Source organism: Pseudonaja textilis, chromosome 2 (assembly GCF_049901715.1).
Source record: "Pseudonaja textilis isolate UNSWEBS1 chromosome 2, rPseTex1.2, whole genome shotgun sequence".
Taxonomy (NCBI): Eukaryota; Metazoa; Chordata; class Lepidosauria; order Squamata; family Elapidae; genus Pseudonaja; species Pseudonaja textilis.
In genome coordinates, this window is record NC_141991.1 from 170,695,444 (window position 1) to 170,716,945 (window position 21,502).

Sequence of the window (21,502 nt, forward strand, 5' to 3'; positions counted from 1 at the left end):
ATCCAGATTCTTTGCAATATGATCTAATATGAATGGCATGATAGGTAAACCTGTTCTTTATAGTAACAAAGGATTGGATGACATTGAACCCAGCTGAAGTTTGGAGACAACCGTGATGTTAAATATTTGGTGATATTAAAGTGCTTGAGGCTGATCATTACAATGTTCAAAATGAGTGGAGAGAAAGGGCATTCATTGCCCATTTGTTGCTCTGCTCAGGCCTAAAAGAAAATTGCACAAGTAGCAACTTCACATAACTCATTTTTCATATTATTAATCAACAAATTGTTTTTTCAGCACCAGCAGTTACTATTATGTCCTTTTCTTCAATAGACTTTTATTTTTTGAATGGGCACTTTTGCATCAGCCCTAGGGATGTTTCCTAAATCCATCTTTTCAAAAAATTAATCCCACTCAGGCCTTGAATGGCTTGCTCTGAGGCAACTGAATGAATGCATTCTAAATATCCCAAGTTTGCCAGTTTAAAAGTCTGCTTTTTCCCCTCTCTTTAATCTCTTGGTTCCATTCTATCTCATTCTAATCTGGAATGTGTTGGAATTCTAATTACATTCTGTTTCATTCTGGTTTTGTTCTATTTAATTTCTCTTTTATTTGGTATTGCAGCCTTCTCAGACTCTGAGAGTTTCGATTATTGTTTTGCAAGCTGCTTATAGATTTGGCAGGGATAATTTTTAAAAATGCAAACCATTCTGACCACAATTAATGGGCTGGTGGGGTGGGTTGCATCATCCTTTAGGGATAAATCCATTTGTGTATGATTAGATCCATGTAGCTGAAATAAGATTAGCATCATTGTGACCACAGAAGGCTGACCTAGATACTTTTATGGCATTAATGTCAAACAGATGGATGAGAGCTACATCCAAACTTATGGAATCTAAGTGATTAATACGTGCAAAATGGTTTCCTTTGACTCTGTAACACTTCCCTATGCATTTTTATCCATATTGAATGCCTACTGAATGTGAAAGCAGCAATGATTAGTTCCTCTCTGCCAGAGAAATAAGTTATTAGGTTATTACTTGTGGACTTAAATTTTGTTTGGAAAAATGTACCATGCAGCAGCAATTTCAAGCCTAGTGTAATTCCAAATAGTTTTTAAAATATATTAGAACATTGCCAGTGTATTTCTTTGCCATTTTTTTGTATCATTTGAACAAACTATTATATGCTGAACTGAAGTTGATTTGACACTGCTTAAATGTTGTGGAATGTATATCTTGGGTGTTGAAAATGAACAATGTATAAACATTTTTGGAATTATTTTAAATCTTGAGCAAATGTGACATTTTTGCAAATTGCTTCCAATGCCTTTTTTGCAATGTATTAATCATTTACCTAGCAGACAAACCTTTCTGTTGGGAGACCAAAGGCTACTGGGATGCTGTTTCTCAGGTAGAAAATCATGACAAAGTAGAGACTAAACTAGCCTCATATATCAGCTACAGAAAGAAATTTGGGTATGTGTTTTCTTTCTAACTTAAAGAACCCATGGAATTTAAAATTAGTGCCTTGGGATAACTTGGGACATCCAAAGCAGAACTAGAACTAGGTAGCTTTGTACCCTATAGTATCAAACTTGTTAACTCTCAAGATTCTTTTTTCCACTATGTATTCAGATATGTGTGTGTGTGTGTGTGTGTGTGTGTGTGTGTGTGCGCGCGCATGTATGTATGCATGTATGTATATACAATATGTGGGTATGTGTGTATGTATGGGTATGGGTATTTTTTTTTCTTTTGAGAGTGGGCATCAAAATTTCATTTTAATGTGTGCCATTGTGTACACAGAAAAGTGACAATAAAGATTCTTACCTTTTTTCCCCCTCTTTCCAATTCATTTTTCTTTTGTGTTATGCCTTTTAGATTGCAATAGCAAGAACAGGTGACTTTTTGGAGAAACACTGTAAAATGTTTTAAACATAATGTTCCATTTCCAGAATGATTTAGTTATATTCAGGGGTGGGATTCAAATTTTTTAACAACCAGTTCTGTGGGCGTGGCTTAGGTGGTGGGCGTGGTTTGGTGGACATGTGACTGGGTGGACATGGCTTGGTGGTCTTGCGACTGGCTGGGTGTGACCAACTCAATATCACTCACATCGAGGCATGCAGCTTCTCGCTTGGCCTCTCGTGACTGTGGGGATGCTGCAACAGTTATAAGTGTGAAAAATGGTCATAAGTCACTTTTTTCAGTGCCATTGTAACTTTAAATGGTCACTCCACACAAGCAAAGTACCAGCAAAGGAGGGGGCAAAAACTCCAGAGAAGTTCCTGAGACAGGAAGTCTAGTCCTGCCAAGAATGTAATAAGGATTAACGGAGAGGCAGTTTCTGTAAGCAATACCAGAATGTTTCCTTCCTGCCTTCCTTACAGGATTAGGGCAGTAATTTCTTCAAACAATCGGTTCTCTGAACTGTTTAAAATGTTAACCAGTTCTAGCGAATAGGTGCGAACTGGTAGAATCCCTCCCCTGGTTATATTATTAAAGATTTGGGGATTATAGAGTACTTTTATCCGTCAGCCTGCTTGCTCTTTGTGAGAGGTACATAGCTGATTCCCAATCAGGTTGGTAGATTTAAATGATTCTTTTCTGCAGGAACCCTTCAATTATGAAATGGGTTACCAACTCAGTTCCATCAAATTCCATCATGACACCCCCAAAAAACATTTTTGAGATGATCAGCTTTTCCTAAGAAATGTTTTTAATGTGGGCATCATAGTAGATTGGCAAAATGGTACATATTACTTCAGTGCCATGTACATAAAGTCCTTTCCAGTAAAGAATTTATTGTTATCTCCCTAAGGTTCATCTTCTTGCTAAACTACCATAATATGTGTGGTTAAACCAATGTATGTGGTTAGCTTTCTGTAATTTCATCATTGGTATGTCCTCCTTACAGAACTGCCCCTACTCTTTTTACAGTCTTGGTTACTTTCCCACAACAGCTGTGGTGGAAGTTAGAAAGTCTCCATTAAAGAGTGTGTCTGTGTGTGTAGGTGGGTATTATGTTGTACAACAACTAAGATCTAATGAGTAAAATGCTTGGTTAGTCAATAGCCAAGACTGAAGCATGGATGGATAGATAGATGGAGGGATGGATGGATGGATGGATGGATGGATGGATGAATATGGGTGGTATTTTCAACAGCCACACAAACTTATGTAAATATTTTTGCCACCATTATCTGTAGTACTTGGTCCACTTCTTCTTGCTTTCAGTTATCTTTATGACATACGCAAACTTCCACACCACCTGGTAGCTTTGAATATCTTGCACCAGAATCTAAGCAGGATTAACATCGATTGGATAAAGTGGAACCTATACTGTAAGATATATCCAACCTTGTGAAAATCAAGACAACTAAAATGGCTTTTTCAACCAGATTACAGCAGATATTCTATGTGGGAAAATATAAAATATTTCTTATCTTTCAGAGAACATCCACCAGAGGTACTGAATACAGAAAAATGGGAGATGTATAGCAGTAAATAAATGAATAATGAGTTTATTTACTGTGTTTGAACTCTGGGTTTGTGCTTTATTGTTGTCCATGATTTTCCATCTGAGGATGATCATAGTAAGTGAAACCACGAGACAATGCTGCCATTTTTGTAAGCAATAATAAACTGATTCCAAATAAGTGCAATCAGCTTCAGCAGTTGAAATACATTTGGTTTATTTCTTTTCTATTTTTTTTACATATACATATATCATATACATATGTGAAATCCTTCACTGGTTTGTCCATTGTCAGAAACATAAAAATCCATTCAGAAGACTTTAGGCTTTGTTGTGCCAAAAGAACGTTATGTCAACTTATTAAAAAGATAGTAATCATTATGAATATGAACACACACAAAAGGGGATGAGAAGAGAGTATAGTATCTCACAGCTTTTCTAGCAAATTGTCCGCAGACTGTAGAGGGTTAACTCTAGCAATGGTAAAACAGGAAAATGTATTTACTGTATGTACAGAAGAAAATAAAAACAAATGTAAACTTAATCTCAAAAATATTATTTCAATGATATATAAAAACAATATCCACATAAGTGAGAGTCCTTCTTCCATATAGTGGAGGAGCTCTCTAAGTGCCTTCATTTAATGTGAAATTGCCTTTGCAGTACCTGAAAAAAGGGCATAATGATTTCAAGGGAAATTCTGTGATAACTTGACAGCGCAGCCTATCCCAACCTGATGCCTTTCAGACTGGACTATATATTTTCCTCTAGTCCAAAAACGGGAGTGTATTTACTGTATGAAAATAATCCTTGGGTTTGGGATCCTTGGGTTTTGGTTTGCCTCTTTATGTTCCCATGGGGAGTGATTAAGATTCTTAGTCAAGGTCCTTCCTCTTCCCCCAGATGCTCACTTCTGACTTTTGCTTGGCAGAACATAATCCACTCTGTATTTCGGAAGAGTCTGGTCAACAGTTCAGTTGCCCAGTGGACAATTGGGGAATATCAACATTTACGGGAAGAGTAGTTGGTAGGTCAGCTGATGGAGACTTGGGTAATTCATTTTTGAGTTTTGGTTTGCTAAAGGCTCCACTTGAGGGAAAGGAATCAAAATAAGCATAAGCTACAGTCTGAGGACAATTGTTGCTTGGGTTTTACATAGGGACATAGAGAGGCAATTACTCGTGGAAAGAATTTAAAGATATGTTTTGAGCAAGGAATTTCAACCAATATTTTGATACCTCCTGGCTCCCTCTAATAATTGTCTTGAATTATGTCTGCTCAACTTCCATTTCCCAGAAATATCACATTATATAAACTTGTACCAATGCAGTAAGGACAAATCATTTTGATGGCAGTAACTGCATATGAAATTGTTAAAGGCTTCAGCTTCAAGTATGGTATACCAATTGTTGCTAGCAGTGGGAGGAATGGAACCTCAGGCATTCAAATCACAGGCAGGGGATCAAATGGCTGCCCATAATCCTTCTTCACACTTGCCACAATTAACTTTTTTTAAAAAGCTATACGTTGCTTTTTAACTACATGATGCAAAGAGGCCCAGTTTGAAGAACACTGATTTAGGACCACCCATCTCATTGCTTTTTTAAAAATAAGATATGCCTTGCTTTCCGTGTTTGAGCATCAAAAAGCCCCTGGAGGTAAGCAACCCCTCTCCCTTTTCAAAATGTACCGTCTCTCAATGTGGGAAATATTGTAGTGATATCTCTTCCATTTTAATTCTATTGAACAGGTCTCAGAAAAATCAACATAATAAAAACAGAGGATATTTTCCTTGCACTTAAAATCTTGACCAATCTTCCAGGCCGATATGAGGTAAAATAAAATGAGATGCCTTTTCTGAGACTCTGCTCTATAGTGAAGCTTTCGCAAGGTTTGGTCTTTCAAGAAACAGAACAACTTGCATCTGGCCTAGTACAGACTTGTCCTTTAATTCCAGTGGACAAAATAAAGTGCCATAGGTGTAAAGAAGCAAAAATACAGCACACATTCCCTGCTAATTCTCTTTTACACTTTCAGGGAAATGGGGTAAACTAGAGCACTTCTACATTGGCCTGATGGATTTATATGTTCTACCTCTGCTAGCATGTTCTACTTCTGCTGGTTTTTTACCACGTAAAGCTTCTTTAAGCTCTTAAGAAGAACAAATATTATATATATATATATATATATATATATATATATATATATATATATATATATATATATATATATATATATATATATATATATATTATACACACACACACACACAAAATCAGATTTTACAGAGAAATGTACCACAGGTGTTTATGTAAATAATCATAGAAGAATGGTGCAGAGAGACCATCTAGAGGCAAATCTAATTTGTTAAAAATGACAGATATAAACTCAGCCTCAGAGCTGCTGCAAATGTCAGCCACGCTACTTCTTCAAGTGATACAAATGATGGAAAACAAATGTGCAAGATTCTTAAACTCTGCACAAGACGTGGAGTGGAAACGATGATGCAGAACTCTGCTGAACAAAGATGGTTACTATATTTTCAGTCACTTCAAGACAGAAAGATAAACTAAGCACAGCAAAACTGTAAATATACGCCACAACTATTACTGAGGCCAGCTCATCTGGAACCAGTGGAAGAAGCCACATTATCTCTTCCGTGCCTTATTAGAAAACAACCAAGTATCGGTTCCATCTTTGCTAAGATTGAAACAAATTAGTTTTTAGCCACATTATACCTCTGCAGTAATAACAAATAATTTGTTGAGATACACAGATATGATAATTGCATTCAAATATACTTGGTGAGTTTTACTTCTAATTTAATTTTAGGTGAGGCTTCTCAACTAAGCCCAATTTTTGATCTGGCATTGTTCAGGTTTCTGGGATCCTCCCCAGCCAATGTGGGTAAATGTTGATTTGGAGATAACAGGAATTGCTATTTAAAGAAAATGTTGCATTGCTATATCAATACAAGCCAGAGATGAGCAAGAAGTTTTCAATGGATTCAGAAATAGTTTGGGCTCAGTGAATTAATATTGCAAAGCTCTGCCATGGTCTGAACTAGAAAATTGCCTCACGTAGTTGCAACATGTTTTCCAAATGTGCTCCCTCAGATTTCAAGGAATTCTTTTCTTTCCAAGCTTTGTAATCCGAAAACCTTTTAGCTGGAAGATACTGAGAACTGAATATAATCCTCCTTCCTTCCATGCAAGACATATAGCTTATCACTCAGCTCTAGGTAGTCTACATGGTAGACTTGATCAAATCTTTCAAAACTGTATAGCTACACTAAAGTGCTGATTTTTCAGACTTCTCAGTCTGTTACAGAGTATGAATGCCTTGCAGTTTTGCAGATAATAGAACTGGGAACATACTGTACAACTGAAAATTAAATGGAATTAATGTACCATCCCCAGAGATTCCCCTTAAAAAAAACTTCTAATCTGGCTCAAAACAGGTCCCAAATAATAAACATGGCAAGATATGAGAAAAATAACAGGCAACTGCATCCAATTGGGGGGGGGGGGGGGATCTGTTAAAATAAGAGCTTCTTCGTTTCTTTCCTTCAAAAAAATACACTCGACTCAGTGCAATAAATAGGGCCATTTTGAAAATCTCAGCCTACCTGAATTTAATTTAGTGATGCACCCTTCCAAGGAGTTTAAAGAGTTACAATAATAACTGTATAGGCTGGGTATCAACCACCGAAGAGTTCAGCTTGGAAGTTTGTAAAAGAAAGGAAAGGAAAAGGAAAGAAATCAGCTATGCCTGTTGGTTCTAGAGGCCACAGTGCTGCACTGTCTTATGGAATGCAGTTTTTGGAGGGACAACAGAATTGGCGGTCAAAACCGAAAAGCAAGACTCAGGAATAAAGACATTGTACAACTGGCAAGATCACGGTGGGAGACCGAGAGGACATTGGTATTCTGGAAAGCTGTTCTCGCTGCTTCTAGACACGGCAACAGTTTAAATATCAAGGGATTTAGCCTGGAAGTCTATTCCTGTAGGTGTTGTAATTGCTGATATAAGCTGCAGGATTTCAAGAGCAATTTTTAGATCATGTACAATTATTCATACTCATCCACCCAAGTTTCAACACCTCTGGGACTAAAGAGGTTATTAGGGATGTTTAAAAAAAACCAAACACCATAAGGTTGTAGGAGATTTGGCTATTTTGCCACAAGCTTCAATAGCAAAGTGACATAACATTAGGAAAACCTTTGACATATAAAAATATAACCAGAGACCAGTGAATATACTTCTATAGGAGCTTCTTGCTTATAGACCCTGACAACTATGGTACAACCGTAAAGATTATACACCCAATTTGAATGCCAATGTGCCAATTCTTACAGAAAACAATGCTTGGAAACAGCAGAACAGAGATATAGCATAAAGTTAATGTAAGTACCTAGTTCCAATCCGATGCCAGCCAAAACCTTTTAATCGCAAAAGACCTAAGCGTACCTATCAATATCAAATAGAATAGAATAACAGAATTGGAAGGGACCTTGGGCAGGAAACCCTATACATATACATATTTCACAAAAGCATAGGCAACTATTTTTGATGCACGTTCTTGTCTAGATATGTACATCCATATCAGCAGTGCACCCATACCTCTCATGCAAAGTAAGTGTAACTACACCTTAATTTTCAAATGAGCAGGAAAAAAACACCTTATATATAAAAGCTGATTCATATTATATTGTAGGAGAAGCTTAATCAACAATGACTGCAGTCAACACATCGACACAAAGGCAGCTTCATGTTCACTCCAGGTAGGTTCACAAGTGCAACCTCTGATGTTCTGCCGTATAAATAAACACGAAGTAAAAGCAGACTTATTCCTCTGAGAAAAACTACTGAGCTACCTAATGAAGCCAAAGCCTGCTTGACCCCTTATTTCAGGGATGCAACCGAGGAGCCGACTGCAGTCTTGGTAATTTACAACACACCCTCTGCCTGCCACCACCATAGGCACCTTGGAAGTAATAAATAATCGGAATCCCCCTCTGCTTCTGAAAAGAAATAGACACAAATACATTCATGAATTGCAGCATTTCAGCTATTGGCTGCACTGCTGTTTCCCCAAGGCAACAGTCATCGGGGTGCACATGGAGAACAAGAGTGCATATAAAGCCCATTCCAGCTTTTAATTGTGTGGCTTGAATAGCCATCTTGGGGTTTGTTTCAGTCTTCTGAAAGCCTCACAAAAGCAGAAAGCTTCCAACTGTTATCGAACCTCTTTCAAGAACCGTACTTTTAATATTAAGCCTAACAGGCTTGACTACAACTTGATTCTTAGAAAGTGAAAGGAGGACAGGGAAAGTGAAAATGGAAACATGACACAGACCGTTAATTCTGACATGTCCATTATGTGCATTATGGAGAAAATTGCAATCTCTCTCCCTCTGAGCACAGAGACCCAGCTGGGTGACGGTTTCTTCTTTCTATACTTCTAGGGCTCTTATCCTAAATCATGCTCCCTATTTTCCAACTGACTGAGTAATCTCTGGACTGAATCCAGACTACGAAGCAACCCACAGCTTCACACAAATGGAAACGTACCTAGTATTCTAAGGAGGGAGGACAGGTTTTGCAGTTGGAGGGAATGCTCTTCTGTATTTATTTATTGGTTAGCTTTATTTCCTGCTTTTCCTCTAGGAGTTCAAGGGAAAAAAAGAATACCCTCTCCAATCTTTGTATGCAGTCTTGACCAAACTCATATTAGGACATCGGAAAGTCCATGTAACTCATTGGCACTGACTCTACTAGATGAGTGGAGTATATATAGTCTGCTGCCTGGCTGCCACATGGGTTACTCCAAAATCTTACAAAGCTTGCTGATCTGCAAGAGAAAGAAAGAGCAGCCACCATTTCCCCACTGGTCATTTTTCCAAAGTGTGTCTTTATATGAACAAATATTCAGTGAGTCACTATGAAGATGGATTCACACATTGCTTTATGCCAGGGGGAATTTCATTTGACTTTGGCTTAATTGTACTGGCAAATCTAGCTATTGTGGTCTGTACAACAAAGTCTGGTTAAAACAAAGCACAGCTTAGTGCAACGGGTGAATCCAACCACAAATTCTGTAGTTTAATGGAAGGAGTACCTTACACACACCTGATAATTCCTACCATGCTGTAGTCATTCCAAAATGCAAATCTAAAACCCCTGCTATTCTAGAGTTTGCCAACACCATCGGTAACACTCAACCAATAGACAAGGGGGCTAATAGTCAACCAACCTGGAAGGCTCTTGAATAATTCAGTTTAGTCTACTTTACCTACGGAAATGCCATGTACAATCTTAATATAGCATCACTGTCTCACCCATATGTAGAGAAAAAAAAATGATTTCTCTGTTTCAAGGCATGCGTTTAACATTTCTCATATCTCTCTCTCCAGCCATACCAATATTTGTACACCCGCTTCATTTTCCCCCTTCTATTCCATTAGTACAAAGCATACATTGAATTAACACAACCCCCTCCCACTTTTTAAAAAGATGCAAATCGGTGCCATCATTTTACTGCAATCTCTTTTTGTTTCAACAAGGCTGGCAGTTTGCTAGCTTTTCTGAACTGTTGTTGAAACTATGTGCCACTCTTTGTGAATCTTCCTATTTTGGCACGCATTAGCAACTTATACAGTACCCCAAATACCGATTTATATTCATGGCATGCAGTGATAAATCGTGATTGAAAAATGAAAGAAATTTTCTTATGAAGGTATAGATGGTAAGAACTTTGATATGTAAGTTATTTAGCAGGTGTAGCAGGTCTAATAGTGATTGATGACTGTAATATTTGTGGCATCTAAAGAGCTGCAAGTTACCAGTACTGAAGTAGAACAATACCTTAATTGCACTTATAAAGAATGCCATGATTACCGACAGCTTTTATTTAGTATTCTCAATTTAGGAGCCTAATTCAGAGCTTTTCACATGTCGTTTTCCTATCTCCCAGCCTGGTAGAGCCTAAGGGATGGGTCTTTTTTTAACACAATCTATCCTCTTCAAAAAGTGGGCAAAGAAATGTACAAACCCTGCCTAGAAAATAATGCCCTGCTAGAACATGTGTTCTTATCTTCGAGCTGCCATATTATTCCCCAGAAAGCCTTTTATCCAAGGCTCCTGATTATAACTTAAACCCCCATTGTTCTGATTATTTCTTTTCTCCTTGATTTGCATTGCAGGATGTTTTTCATCCCCAGGAAAGAGTCAGATGTAATGTCCTCTTCTGCAATGGAAATGAGACCACTCTAGGAACTGTAATAATAAAAGAGTTTTTTCGGGCCATTTTTTTAAAAAAAAAACATCAAGAAATACAGTATGGATATGGGGATAGACAGACATCTCTGTTAGGTAATTCTATAGCACAGGGCACCTCTTGGTTAGCAAATGGGGACTGGATTGGTACCAGATTTTGATCAACTAGTTTATAAAGTGCCTGAAAATACTTAAACATCTGAAGGAGGATCATAATGCCAATTGAACAAAAACATTATATGCTACTACTATCAGTACAAAGAATATATGATTATTTGCTGTTGAGAATCATTAGGATAGCACTATGTGCAGATAAAACAGAGGAGATTATAGTAGAAAGTTTCCACCCAGGAACATGAAAAAATAAGACCTGTTTCAGTTGAAATCATTTCTATTCACCGAAGGTCTTCATCTGTTTCTACATCCAAAACATTAACTTGGTAACTTGTAAAGTTTGGACTCAGAGATCACAATGACTGATCACTCAATAATCTAGTTACTGGCATATCTTCCAATAATGTGTTGTTACCGAGCTTGGCAACATTTGAACATTTTTTACCCAGTCTCTTTTACATCTTAGCTTATCCGCTGACAAGGCTTAACAAGTTGATAAGCCTCCACTTGTCTCATCATTCCCACACACGGCTGAACAGCAGCAGCAGCAGTTCAGATGAAAATTGGAAGCCAACAAAAGAAGACCAAGGTATGACAGAGAGATAAATACACCATGAAATCTCTCTTGTCCTATTCCAATTTTTTTCCCCTTCTTTTCTTATTTTTTTTTAAAAGGACTGGATCAATTGCTCTGTGATAACTTAACTAGGCAAATGCAAGTTAGAAGCCAAAACATTTCCAACAACCTGTACAGAAACAACAAAATTTACAACTGAAAAATGTCACTAACACCCATTCAGGCAGATGTGTTAATTTTTGTTTGTTTCGCAAAGGACAGGTTATCAAAGAGAGAGTGGTGCATGATCCTCCAGCCTGCCTTGGTTTCCTTAAGTAACCTTCTGCTTGATGCTGGGAGTTTCTGGTCGATAGTCCTTCCTCTCAGAGACGTTACGCTTCACTTTGGCACTAACAGGAGACTCCTGATTTAATGAAGGACTGGAGTGGCATTTCTTCAGTCCAGGACCATCAATCTCACTGGTACTCAGCAACTCCTTTCCTGCTCCATCTTTGAGAAGAGACACATAGATTTCATAACGGGCTTTCTGGAAAAAAAGAAAGAAAGAAAAGACTCAGTCTATAGTATCACGTCTATGACGTGTGTAGAAATCAGTCCTGGGAAATTGGACACACAGCAAGTAAACCAGCAGAGCAATATTAGCTAGTGTGTGACAAGGGCATCCAGAAGTAATACTTAAATGCCTTGTAAACTGAAAACTGAAGGACATGTGTTGGTTCTTTCTTTGAATGTTGTATTTTGAAAGAACACACAAGGAATCTTGTCTAAAGTAGTGGATTTCAGAGTGTGCAGTGGTTAGAATGCAGTATTCCAGGCGAATTCTGCTGACTGCTGACTTCCAGCAATTCGGCAGTTCAATTTTCACCGGTTCAAGGTTGACTCAGCCTTCCATTCTTTCGAAGTCGGTAAAATGAGGATGCAGGTTGTTGGGGGCAATATGCTGACTGTAAATCACCTAAAGAAGGCTGTAAGGCACTGTGAAGTGATGTATTAGTCTAAGTGCTATTGCTATTGCTATCTTCAGTCTACCCACAAGGCTTAGGCTGGCTAAAGACACTTAAGAAGGATCCTTATTGTGGCCTCACCTTGTCCTTTCCTATACTTCCCCCTTTATCCCAACTTGAAGGCTTTCTGAAAACAATGGAATACCTCTCATTTTATGCCCTGATCAGTATGTGAAGTAGAAAAATCTGCAGTGGCAAATGGATCCACATTTACATATAAAATTCAGAACTTTAATTGTGCACCTACTCAGTTCTCATCTTTCCATACAGATTATGAATATTCAGTTTTATGTCAAAATAATCATTATAGAATTGAACTTTGTAAAATATACTGTTGCTGGTCTTCAGCTAGACAGACTTCACTGCCACAAATTTCTGAGTCCACCAGGGACCAAATACAAAGTGTAAACTGTAAAGGAAGATTTAACATATTTTTGAAAATCCCAACTGCTGAATTTGTTCACTCTCTAGAAAACCACAACTCCTCTGTATGAGGCAGTTTCATCTGCAACATCACTCAGTGGTGCTGTGATGAACTCAAATACACTAGTGGTGATTAATCAGAATTCAGAAAAGGGCTTTTAAGGGGTGCAAAATGCAATTTCTAGAATTTCCAGGATTGCTTATTTAATGACATGCATTCTGACCCTTTCCAATGAATCGTGACAAATGTTGATGAAGTTCTACCAAACATTCTTTAAAGGAAAGTCTATTGTTAAAATTGTCTTCCCCGATGAAGAACAAAAAAGGCTTTCTCTTATTTCAAAACATGACTCAGCTAAGCATTGCTATACAAATACAAGATGATTTCAAGGCCTCTTTAAAAGAACGCAACAGAAGAAGCAATGGTTGTGGGTGAGCTTTCGAAAGCCTTGGAAGAGACGGATTATTTTTTTAAAAAATCAATTTGACAGTTAAATGAAATAGTCATGCGCTTAGTATTGATACTTTCAGCAATGGTGAAAAGACAAATAATTATTATAAGCATGTCACTCAACAATACCGAACTACAGAGATGAATGCTGATAGCATTTTGAACTGATTATGCTTCATCAGATAATGAATATGCTAGAGAATTGAACAGAGAGGAAATGGTGCCAGGAATGCTGATTGTTGTATAGCAGAGATCTCCAAACTTGGCAACGTTAAGACTTGGCTCTAGAAAAGTATGAAATAGTGCTGGCAATAATTTAGTTCGACTCCAGAATTTAAACTATATTCCTTATAGTAGTCAGGCTTGTTGGACCTGTCACTGCCATCTAGATAGGGCATCCACTACTGTTGTTCCATCCCTAGTGACATGCAGATAGTTCCTGGTAATTTAAATAAGTCAGTCAAGAAGCTACCTGCACAACTATAAAGAATGGAGGAAATGCCAGTATCAAATGAAGACAGACAATCAGAATTAAAAAGGGAACAATAACATGAAAACATCATCCTCTTCCTAAATTATTACAGACTGATTCTTCAAAAACTGACAGCCTAGCTCAAAACAAAGCAAATACACATCTGATCCACCATCCTACATTTTTGCTTTACTAGTCAACTTGTACTCTGTTGGGTTGTTGTTACAGATATATTTGCTTACCTAAAAAAAAAAAAACAGTGGTCAAAAGTCCCCCAGTGAGAATGGGAGCAACTTTTAACTTCATCTGCTGGTTTCCCCACTGACTTTCTTTGTAGGAAGCTGGCTTGGAGCACTGGAAATGACAATCACATAACTGCAGCTGACTGCAGCTGCACAGCAGCAATGAAGCAGCCACAACTTTGCCAAATGTTAATCTCATGAGAGTCATAGATCCTAGATTTTGGTTGCAAATCTATAAGTTAACCCATTTAAGGTAAATTGATTCAAAAATGTTGTCCTATGATCCAGTGCTTTTCCCAACTGAGGGTTACAAACAATGGAACAGACATGAGGGTCTAAGTAATATATAGACATCAACAGGATAATTCTCTCCCATCGAGACCTTTTTAATTAAAACATATAGCAATGTTCCCTGCATTTTAATTATAGCGTTAAAAACTTTCAGTGGAGATAAACTCTCACTACTCACTTGCTGAAGTGCTATGATCTCTACAATGACTACCTTTAAAATAGGGACCAGTCTTAGTTGACTGCCACATACCTCAAATTCCAAATAATGGTCTTTCAACTTATAGTCTTCAATCTCCTTGCCCTTCAGTTTCTTATCCGGTGGATAGGAACGATGTTCGGCTAGTTCAGTAGAGACCTGCTTCAGTTTGCTCTCGTGGGATTTTAGCTGGTCATCCTGCAGAGGCAATTACATGGTTTAGAATGAACCTCTAGTGCACTTAGTTAAATGATTTAAAAACTTGTTTTAGGAGTGTTCAGTTCCTAAATCCGGAATTCAACTATTCCAGGTTCCTAAACCAGCAATTCAAATATTACATGGATTTTGTTCAAATTGACGAGAATTTTCTAAACAAAATTTGAGAAAGATCCATCTTGTGGCCTAAATTTGTACAGGTAGCCCGCAACTTACAACCAGTTGCTTAGTGACTGTTCACCTTTACAAGAAACCTCCCTTGGTGGTACTTTCAACCTAGATCCAAAGTTTGAGCAGTTGCCCCTCCTCCTAAGTGATTGCATGACTGCACTTCACTCAGCATTAAGGCTGCATTTACGGCCATTTACAGTGCCCCACAATCATATGATCATGTTTTATGATGGTTTTCAACAAAATCGGCCCATAGCAAGCCATTGGTTAGCTTTAAGAACCACGGTGGCGCAGTGGTAGAGTGCAGTACTGCAGGCAACTTCTGCTGACCGCCAGCTACCTGCAATTTGGCAGATCAAATCTCACCAAGCTCAAGGTTGACTCAGCCTTCCATCCTTCTGAGGTGGGTAAAATGAGGACCCAGATTGTGGGGGGCAATAGGCTGACTCTGTAAACTGCTTAGGGAGGGCTGCAAAGCACTATAAAGCGGTATATAAGTCTAAGTGCTATTGTTATTTACAACTATGGAGTTTAACAACCACCCAAAAAGGATTATAAGATCAGGTCAGTCAAATGGGTTACCTGATTTATGACCATCATGAATTGCGACCAGGATGGGCAGGCTGCATAACAGTCATAACCCAAGGACTACCTGTACATAACTTGTAGTCATATCATGAGTCAAAGAAGAATTCTCTCTATTGGCTGGTGCTATTATTATTTCCCATTCTGCCAGCCTAGAAAGAACAGCTATGTACACAGCTGAGTTGGAAATTATATAGCGAACCACCACACTATGTTCGGTGTCAGGACTAATGAATCAAGTGCTCATACGCGCACAATTATTTGAGAATGATTGCAAGGGAGAATAATACTAGAAGCCCTGTTTGTGCAAGCTGTAAGGAGAGGGAGAAACAGAAACAGAAAAAAACCCAATCACCTGAGATAATTTGGTCGTGGAGGCAGGTAAGAGAGGGCGGCTGAATTTCTTCTGGGATCCAATTGCAGCTGGAAACGGTGGGGCAGAAAAAATGGCTGCCACCGAATTGATCTTATTGATCCAGGACTCCATTTCTTCAGGGCTCCTGTGGAAGAAAGACAGATTAATCAGTGACTCTGGCTGGCCTCAGGCATAAGGCTTGCACATTTTCTTTGATATTTGCACTGGCATAATAAGAATGGCTAGTTTAAGCCACTCTTATATATTCTTGCATCAGAATAAGTTTCTCTTGCAGCAACGCAATGCAGGAGTTGTCCCTGTGTGCAAGCCATGTTTAGGAAAATTCCATTCATCTGTGTTTCATCGCCATATTTTTCTTGTTTCCTTCCATCTTTGGTTCAACAATAATTTTTTCTTGCATAATTCATATAATCTTTTTTTAGCAGCCACAACTGGAACCAGCAACTTGAGCAAAGCACTTTGTGAAGAGAAACATCACAATTTTTTGACCTTACTTCAGCTTTGCTTTGCTTTACAGACCTGCAAAGGTCATGAATGTGAGGACTGGCTGTTAAGTTACTTTTTTCGTCACCGCTGCAACTGCAAATGGTCATTAAAGAAGGCCGTTGCTAAATGCAGACTACTTGTAATGAGTGCTTTCCCATTAAGCGTCAGAAGACAGTAACAACCTTAAGATGGAGTCAACCAAGTAGGCAAGGTGTCTGCAGGGTATGATTAAAAACATCAAGATGGTGGCCATCAAGAACTGACCAAAACTTTCCCTGTTTTTCATGTACTCAGGCAGAATTTTGATCACACCATCACAGCTGCCAATTTGATATATTTTAATCAAACCCTGCAGATACTCTAAAATATGATGAAGGACCATGGCAAGCAGAGCCTTTTCTGGAGTCATCCCTATAGTTCATTAAATGCCTCATATCCCCAAACCTAGACTTCTGATAGGATAGGGTAGGGTAGAATAGAATAGAATAGAATAGAATAGAATAGAATAGAATAGAATAGAATCCTTTATTGGCCAAGTATGATTGGACACACAAGGAATTTAATTAATAACATCAAAGTCCACTTATGAGGGGTCTTTAGTGCTCCCTGAGACTGGCTGTTTTCTTGCAGGCATTTTATGACTCAAGCTAGGTAAATTATCAGTGCGCAGTTTGAGTAATGAAAAGTCTGCAAGAAAACAACCAAGCTCAGGGAGCACCAATCTTGAACTACAAATATTTTCTAAAGTCCACTTAAGAGATCTAAGGATATTGCCCCTCCCTTTCTTCTTTCCAACCACAAGTAACCATTATGACAATTTAAACTGTATAATTAACCCCAACCCAAAATTTAATTTTAACCTTGTTATTTACATTTCTAGTTTCTCCACTAGCAAGGTGGATAAAGGTCTACATCGGCCTTCCCTAAATGTTTTGATGCATTTCAGTGATCTGCAAAACACACCCCTATAGCTTTGACTTAAATCTAATCCATGTCTCTACACAATAGAAAAAATATCTGCATTGCAGCAGTTACAAAAGTCACGTGCATGTCTCTTTTGTAGCTTTTTTCCTCCAAAGTTTAAATGATTAAAAGGGTTCTTTTTTTTTTAGATATCACTTTAAGCACCATGTCCTCACCTTAACTTTGATTGTTAAGGTAGGCTTAAAAGCTGCATGTTATATATTACCACATATAGGAAGGTGTGCTATTTTTCCCCCACCTTTGTATACATTATAGTAGACCTGCAATACAGATTTAAGGCCAAGATAGCATTGCAACTACTGAATAATTCTCCTACTTGGGTTGACTGATTCTGAATGGGACAACTTGCTGCAGTCAACCTGCCATGGCCAACTTGCCATGGCCAACTTGCTTACAGGACAACTCGCCATGGCCAGTTCACCACAACGCGTCATGGAATAATTTAAAAATTCAATTTAATTATTTAAAAATATTTAAAATAAAATTAAAAATAATTTTATTTTTTGTCATCCAGATTTCGTTTTATCCATCCTTTTGCATCCTTTCTTTAACGATTTTCTCCCACTGTTTCTTTGATATTAATGTTAACTCTTGTCCCACAACAAATTGTCCTGTGGTGAGATGGCTGTAGCTAGTTGTCCATAGTGAGTTGGCCGTGGCAAGTTAGCCATGGTGAATTGTCATAGGCCACCTGACTGGCAATGGAAACCTCTATTGAGCTGCACACTGTTTTATAGCTAAAGGATGGACTATCAATAGCTTCAGTACAATATTTACTTAGGGCAAGGGTCTTCAAACTTGGCAAGTTTAAGACTTGTGGGCTTCAACTCCCAGAATTCCTGAGCTAACATGACTGGAGCAGGAATTCTGGAAGTTGAAGCCCACAAGTCTTAAAGCTGTCAAGTTTGAAGACCCCTGACTTAGGGAGTCTGCAGTCCTTGTGTTATAATTTATACTCAGAACTGGAAAACATAGTTTTGAAAAAGGGAGGCGGGGGAACTTGAAACAAGTCTTTGGAAAGGCACCCAAAGTTCTAAGATTATTATTTTTTTCATGGACCACGCGGTGCAAGCAACCAAACTGAAACCTACTGAGCTTGAAAAAGCAACACTCTCCAGTCAGCTGTCTTCAGTTTCAGGACATTTGGCTTTTTCTCATAGTCAGTTGCCTTTGATGCTAGCGCATGGTGCACGCTGACGGCATTCTTAAGGTCATCCTCTGATAAAGCCTTCTCTGGTTTGAATTCGTCCTGCAGAAATTAAAAGGGTAAATTTATTTTTTCCATTTTTTTAATCCCTAGAGGCAATCAAACAGCAGACAAGACCTCAAACTGCTTTGTAAACAACCACCAGAAGTGCCAAAGGTAAGAGCATGTTGTCACAATCCTATACATGTTTACTGCAAATGAGGGATAGGTGAGAAAGTAACTTATCTTGCATTACAACATGAAATTATCCCATTCAGTTTTATTAAACGTATCCAAAGCGGAAAGCCTAATATATACCCACAGGAGTGCACAGAAGAATACATTCAGCAGAGAAAAAAATGATTAAAAAATCAGTACATCTAAGTTATAGATATGTGAATGAACGCGTATTCTTTCCTTTAACTTACAATCTAATATAGAAATCTGTTGAGACAAGTTTCATGTATGCTATTTTTATTAGATTTATATCCTTCCTTTTGAATAAGAACTCAAGATAGCATATATAGTGTTTCTTCCTATTTGTCCTTGCAACTGCAACCTTGTGAGGTAGGTTGGGTTGATCAAGAGCAACTAGTACAGTCATTCAATGAGTTTCATTGAATGACTGAGGGTGGATTAATCTCTGATCTCTCCACTCCTCCTCTACTGCCACCACACCTCATTGTAACTAATCACCACATCTCATTGCTTCCAATAAATGTACAAATTGGAATACACTTACTTTAAATAGAACACACCTGCATGGAACACTACTAAAACTTCAATTAAATCATTAAAAGAAACTAATGAAATGATGCTACTTAGAAAACTTTCCTTTCCTTTCCTTTCCTTTCCTTTCCTTTCCTTTCCTTTCCTTTCCTTTCCTTTCCTTTCCTTTCCTTTCCTTTCCTTTCCTTTCCTCTCCTCTCCTCTCCTTTCCTTCCCTTCCCTCCCCTCCCCTCCAAGTGAGATACCTATTTTTCCCAATTTTCTAAAGGTAGGAGTGAATGGCTCAAAGTTAGCCACTCAATTTCTGTGATTAAATGACATTAACCAACATTTAACCACTACAGCACATTGGTTGATATACTCCCACTTTCCAAACCTTCAGATGAGTTATAAGAAATATCCTGGAAGTATCTAGCATAGGTCTATTGTGTAAAAACAAAGCCAGCATCTCCCTCATTTTGCCATGGCAATTTTTCTCCCTTACATCTAACTGGCAAATGTTCTGTACAGCTGACATCTTCAATTACAGAAAGACCATTCAGATAAAATGTCATGGAGAACTCTGAGCAAAAAAAAAAAGCCAGGAAATGGCATAGAAAATGTGCAGCAGAATTCCAAATCAGAACTGATGCATGAAAATATTTCCAGTAGCAGCCAGTAATTAATCCAAAGTCTTCAGTGTAGCTGTTACAGGTCAGCTGTTGATTAAATCCATTTCAACACAGCATTGATCCATGGCAAATTCACTGTAGAATAGTCCAAGTCAAAAATCTGTAACCAGATAAATAAAAATTTCCCCAGGCTTGAGCGATGGATTTGAATGATGTGCTAAATATCTAGAGAGGGTGGCAAATCAGAAGTCAAAGCAAGTAGAAGAAATGCTTTCAAAAGGGCTGGAAATAAGCCTACAGAATCAAGTAAATGTATTGTCCAGATAGAGTGATGCCCATTAGTAGATACAGGGCAAGCCAGAAATGCAGCCAAGGCAATCCAAGACAGGTGCCTGTGCTTTTAGTTACTGTACAGAAGGGAAAACAAATGTGAAAGATATGACTTCTTTTGCTCCTAAGCCTTTTCTTGCCTCTTTTATAGAGCCAGGAATGGTGCCGGAGGCCCATCACTTTTATATGTGATCCTGAAGTTATCTGGAAGTGCAAGTGAACTATGAATGGCAGTAATATTGATTCTGTTTTTCAACAATTGTTTTAGCAAAGACAATCCTATACTAGGGCAGTGTGGTAGTTAAGATGCTGGGCTTGTCACCTGGAAAGCTAGCAGCCCATGTTTGAGATCCAAGCCCCATGCGACGGGGTGAGCTCCCACCCTCGCTCCAGCTCCTGCCCACCTAGCAGTTTGATAGCATGCAAATGCGAGTAGATAAATAGGTACCACTTCAGAGGGAAGGTAAAGCACTCCATGACATGATGCTGGTCACACGATCAAGGAAATGTCTTGGGACAGTGCTAGCTTAAGTGGCCTTGAAACAGAGAAGAGGACCACTCCCTTTATATTTTATAAAACATTAACTAATTAAAATGTCAATTTTCTCATTTATTTTATTTCACTTATTTTATTAACAAACATTTCACTAAATTACACTAACTATTTTATCCCTCATTTTAATTATACATTGTTTCCAATTTTCTAAAGTTATTTCTATTACTAATATAAGAATACAATCTTATGTACCTTTACAGAATCCCTCCGAAACCAGCCGGCTTGGGGTGCTCTAGCGGCGAGCCCAGACTGAAACCGCACAGAATCGCAGATTTCTGTCTGTTGCTGAAGGAACTCAAACCGGAAGGCAGAAGAGGACCACTCCCTAAAGTCAGCAATGACTAGTGAAGTAAAATCTGCAGGGACTCCTTTGGCTTTTTACTTCCCAATCCTTTACTAATATTAGTAACTGACACTTCATTTGCATTCAAGGTGGGGTGTTGGAGAAGGGAAGAAAAGTCAACAGAAAAGGTCAGAAGGTCAAATGGTTGGGAATTCTGATTATCGTATGCATAGGAGGGCAGAGTAGTAGGTTGGAAAAGATAGCAGTTCTGGCTTTCCTCAAGTGGAGAGCAAAGCAACTTGGTTCCTAGGAACAGAATGCTTTCTCATCCTTAGAATAAAACACAGAAGCTCTAACACAATTTCTGAATTGCGACTAGTGCCTAAGATTTTGCTCAACAAGCCTTAGAAATTCTGTATACATTTATCTTGAAGTCTCACTGAAAATAGGGGGACAAT

At 38.3% G+C, this 21,502-nt stretch overlaps 1 protein-coding gene across 7 annotated transcripts in view; it reads right to left on the minus strand.

Annotated features, from left to right (window-relative positions):
• Positions 1-11,528: 11,528 nt before the first annotated feature.
• The window catches only part of PSD3 (pleckstrin and Sec7 domain containing 3), a 163,103-nt gene continuing 153,129 nt past the window's right edge, over positions 11,529-21,502 (minus strand). For all 7 annotated transcript variants that reach the window (XM_026718552.2, XM_087926451.1, XM_087926453.1 and 4 more), the window contains 4 exons: positions 18,441-18,598; positions 15,859-16,003; positions 14,586-14,729; positions 11,529-11,978 (listed from right to left, as the gene is read on the minus strand). In XM_026718552.2, the coding sequence (XP_026574337.1) occupies positions 11,763-11,978; positions 14,586-14,729; positions 15,859-16,003; positions 18,441-18,598 (663 nt within the window). In that variant the 3' untranslated portion in view covers positions 11,529-11,762. The remainder of the gene's footprint in view (positions 11,979-14,585; positions 14,730-15,858; positions 16,004-18,440; positions 18,599-21,502) is intronic.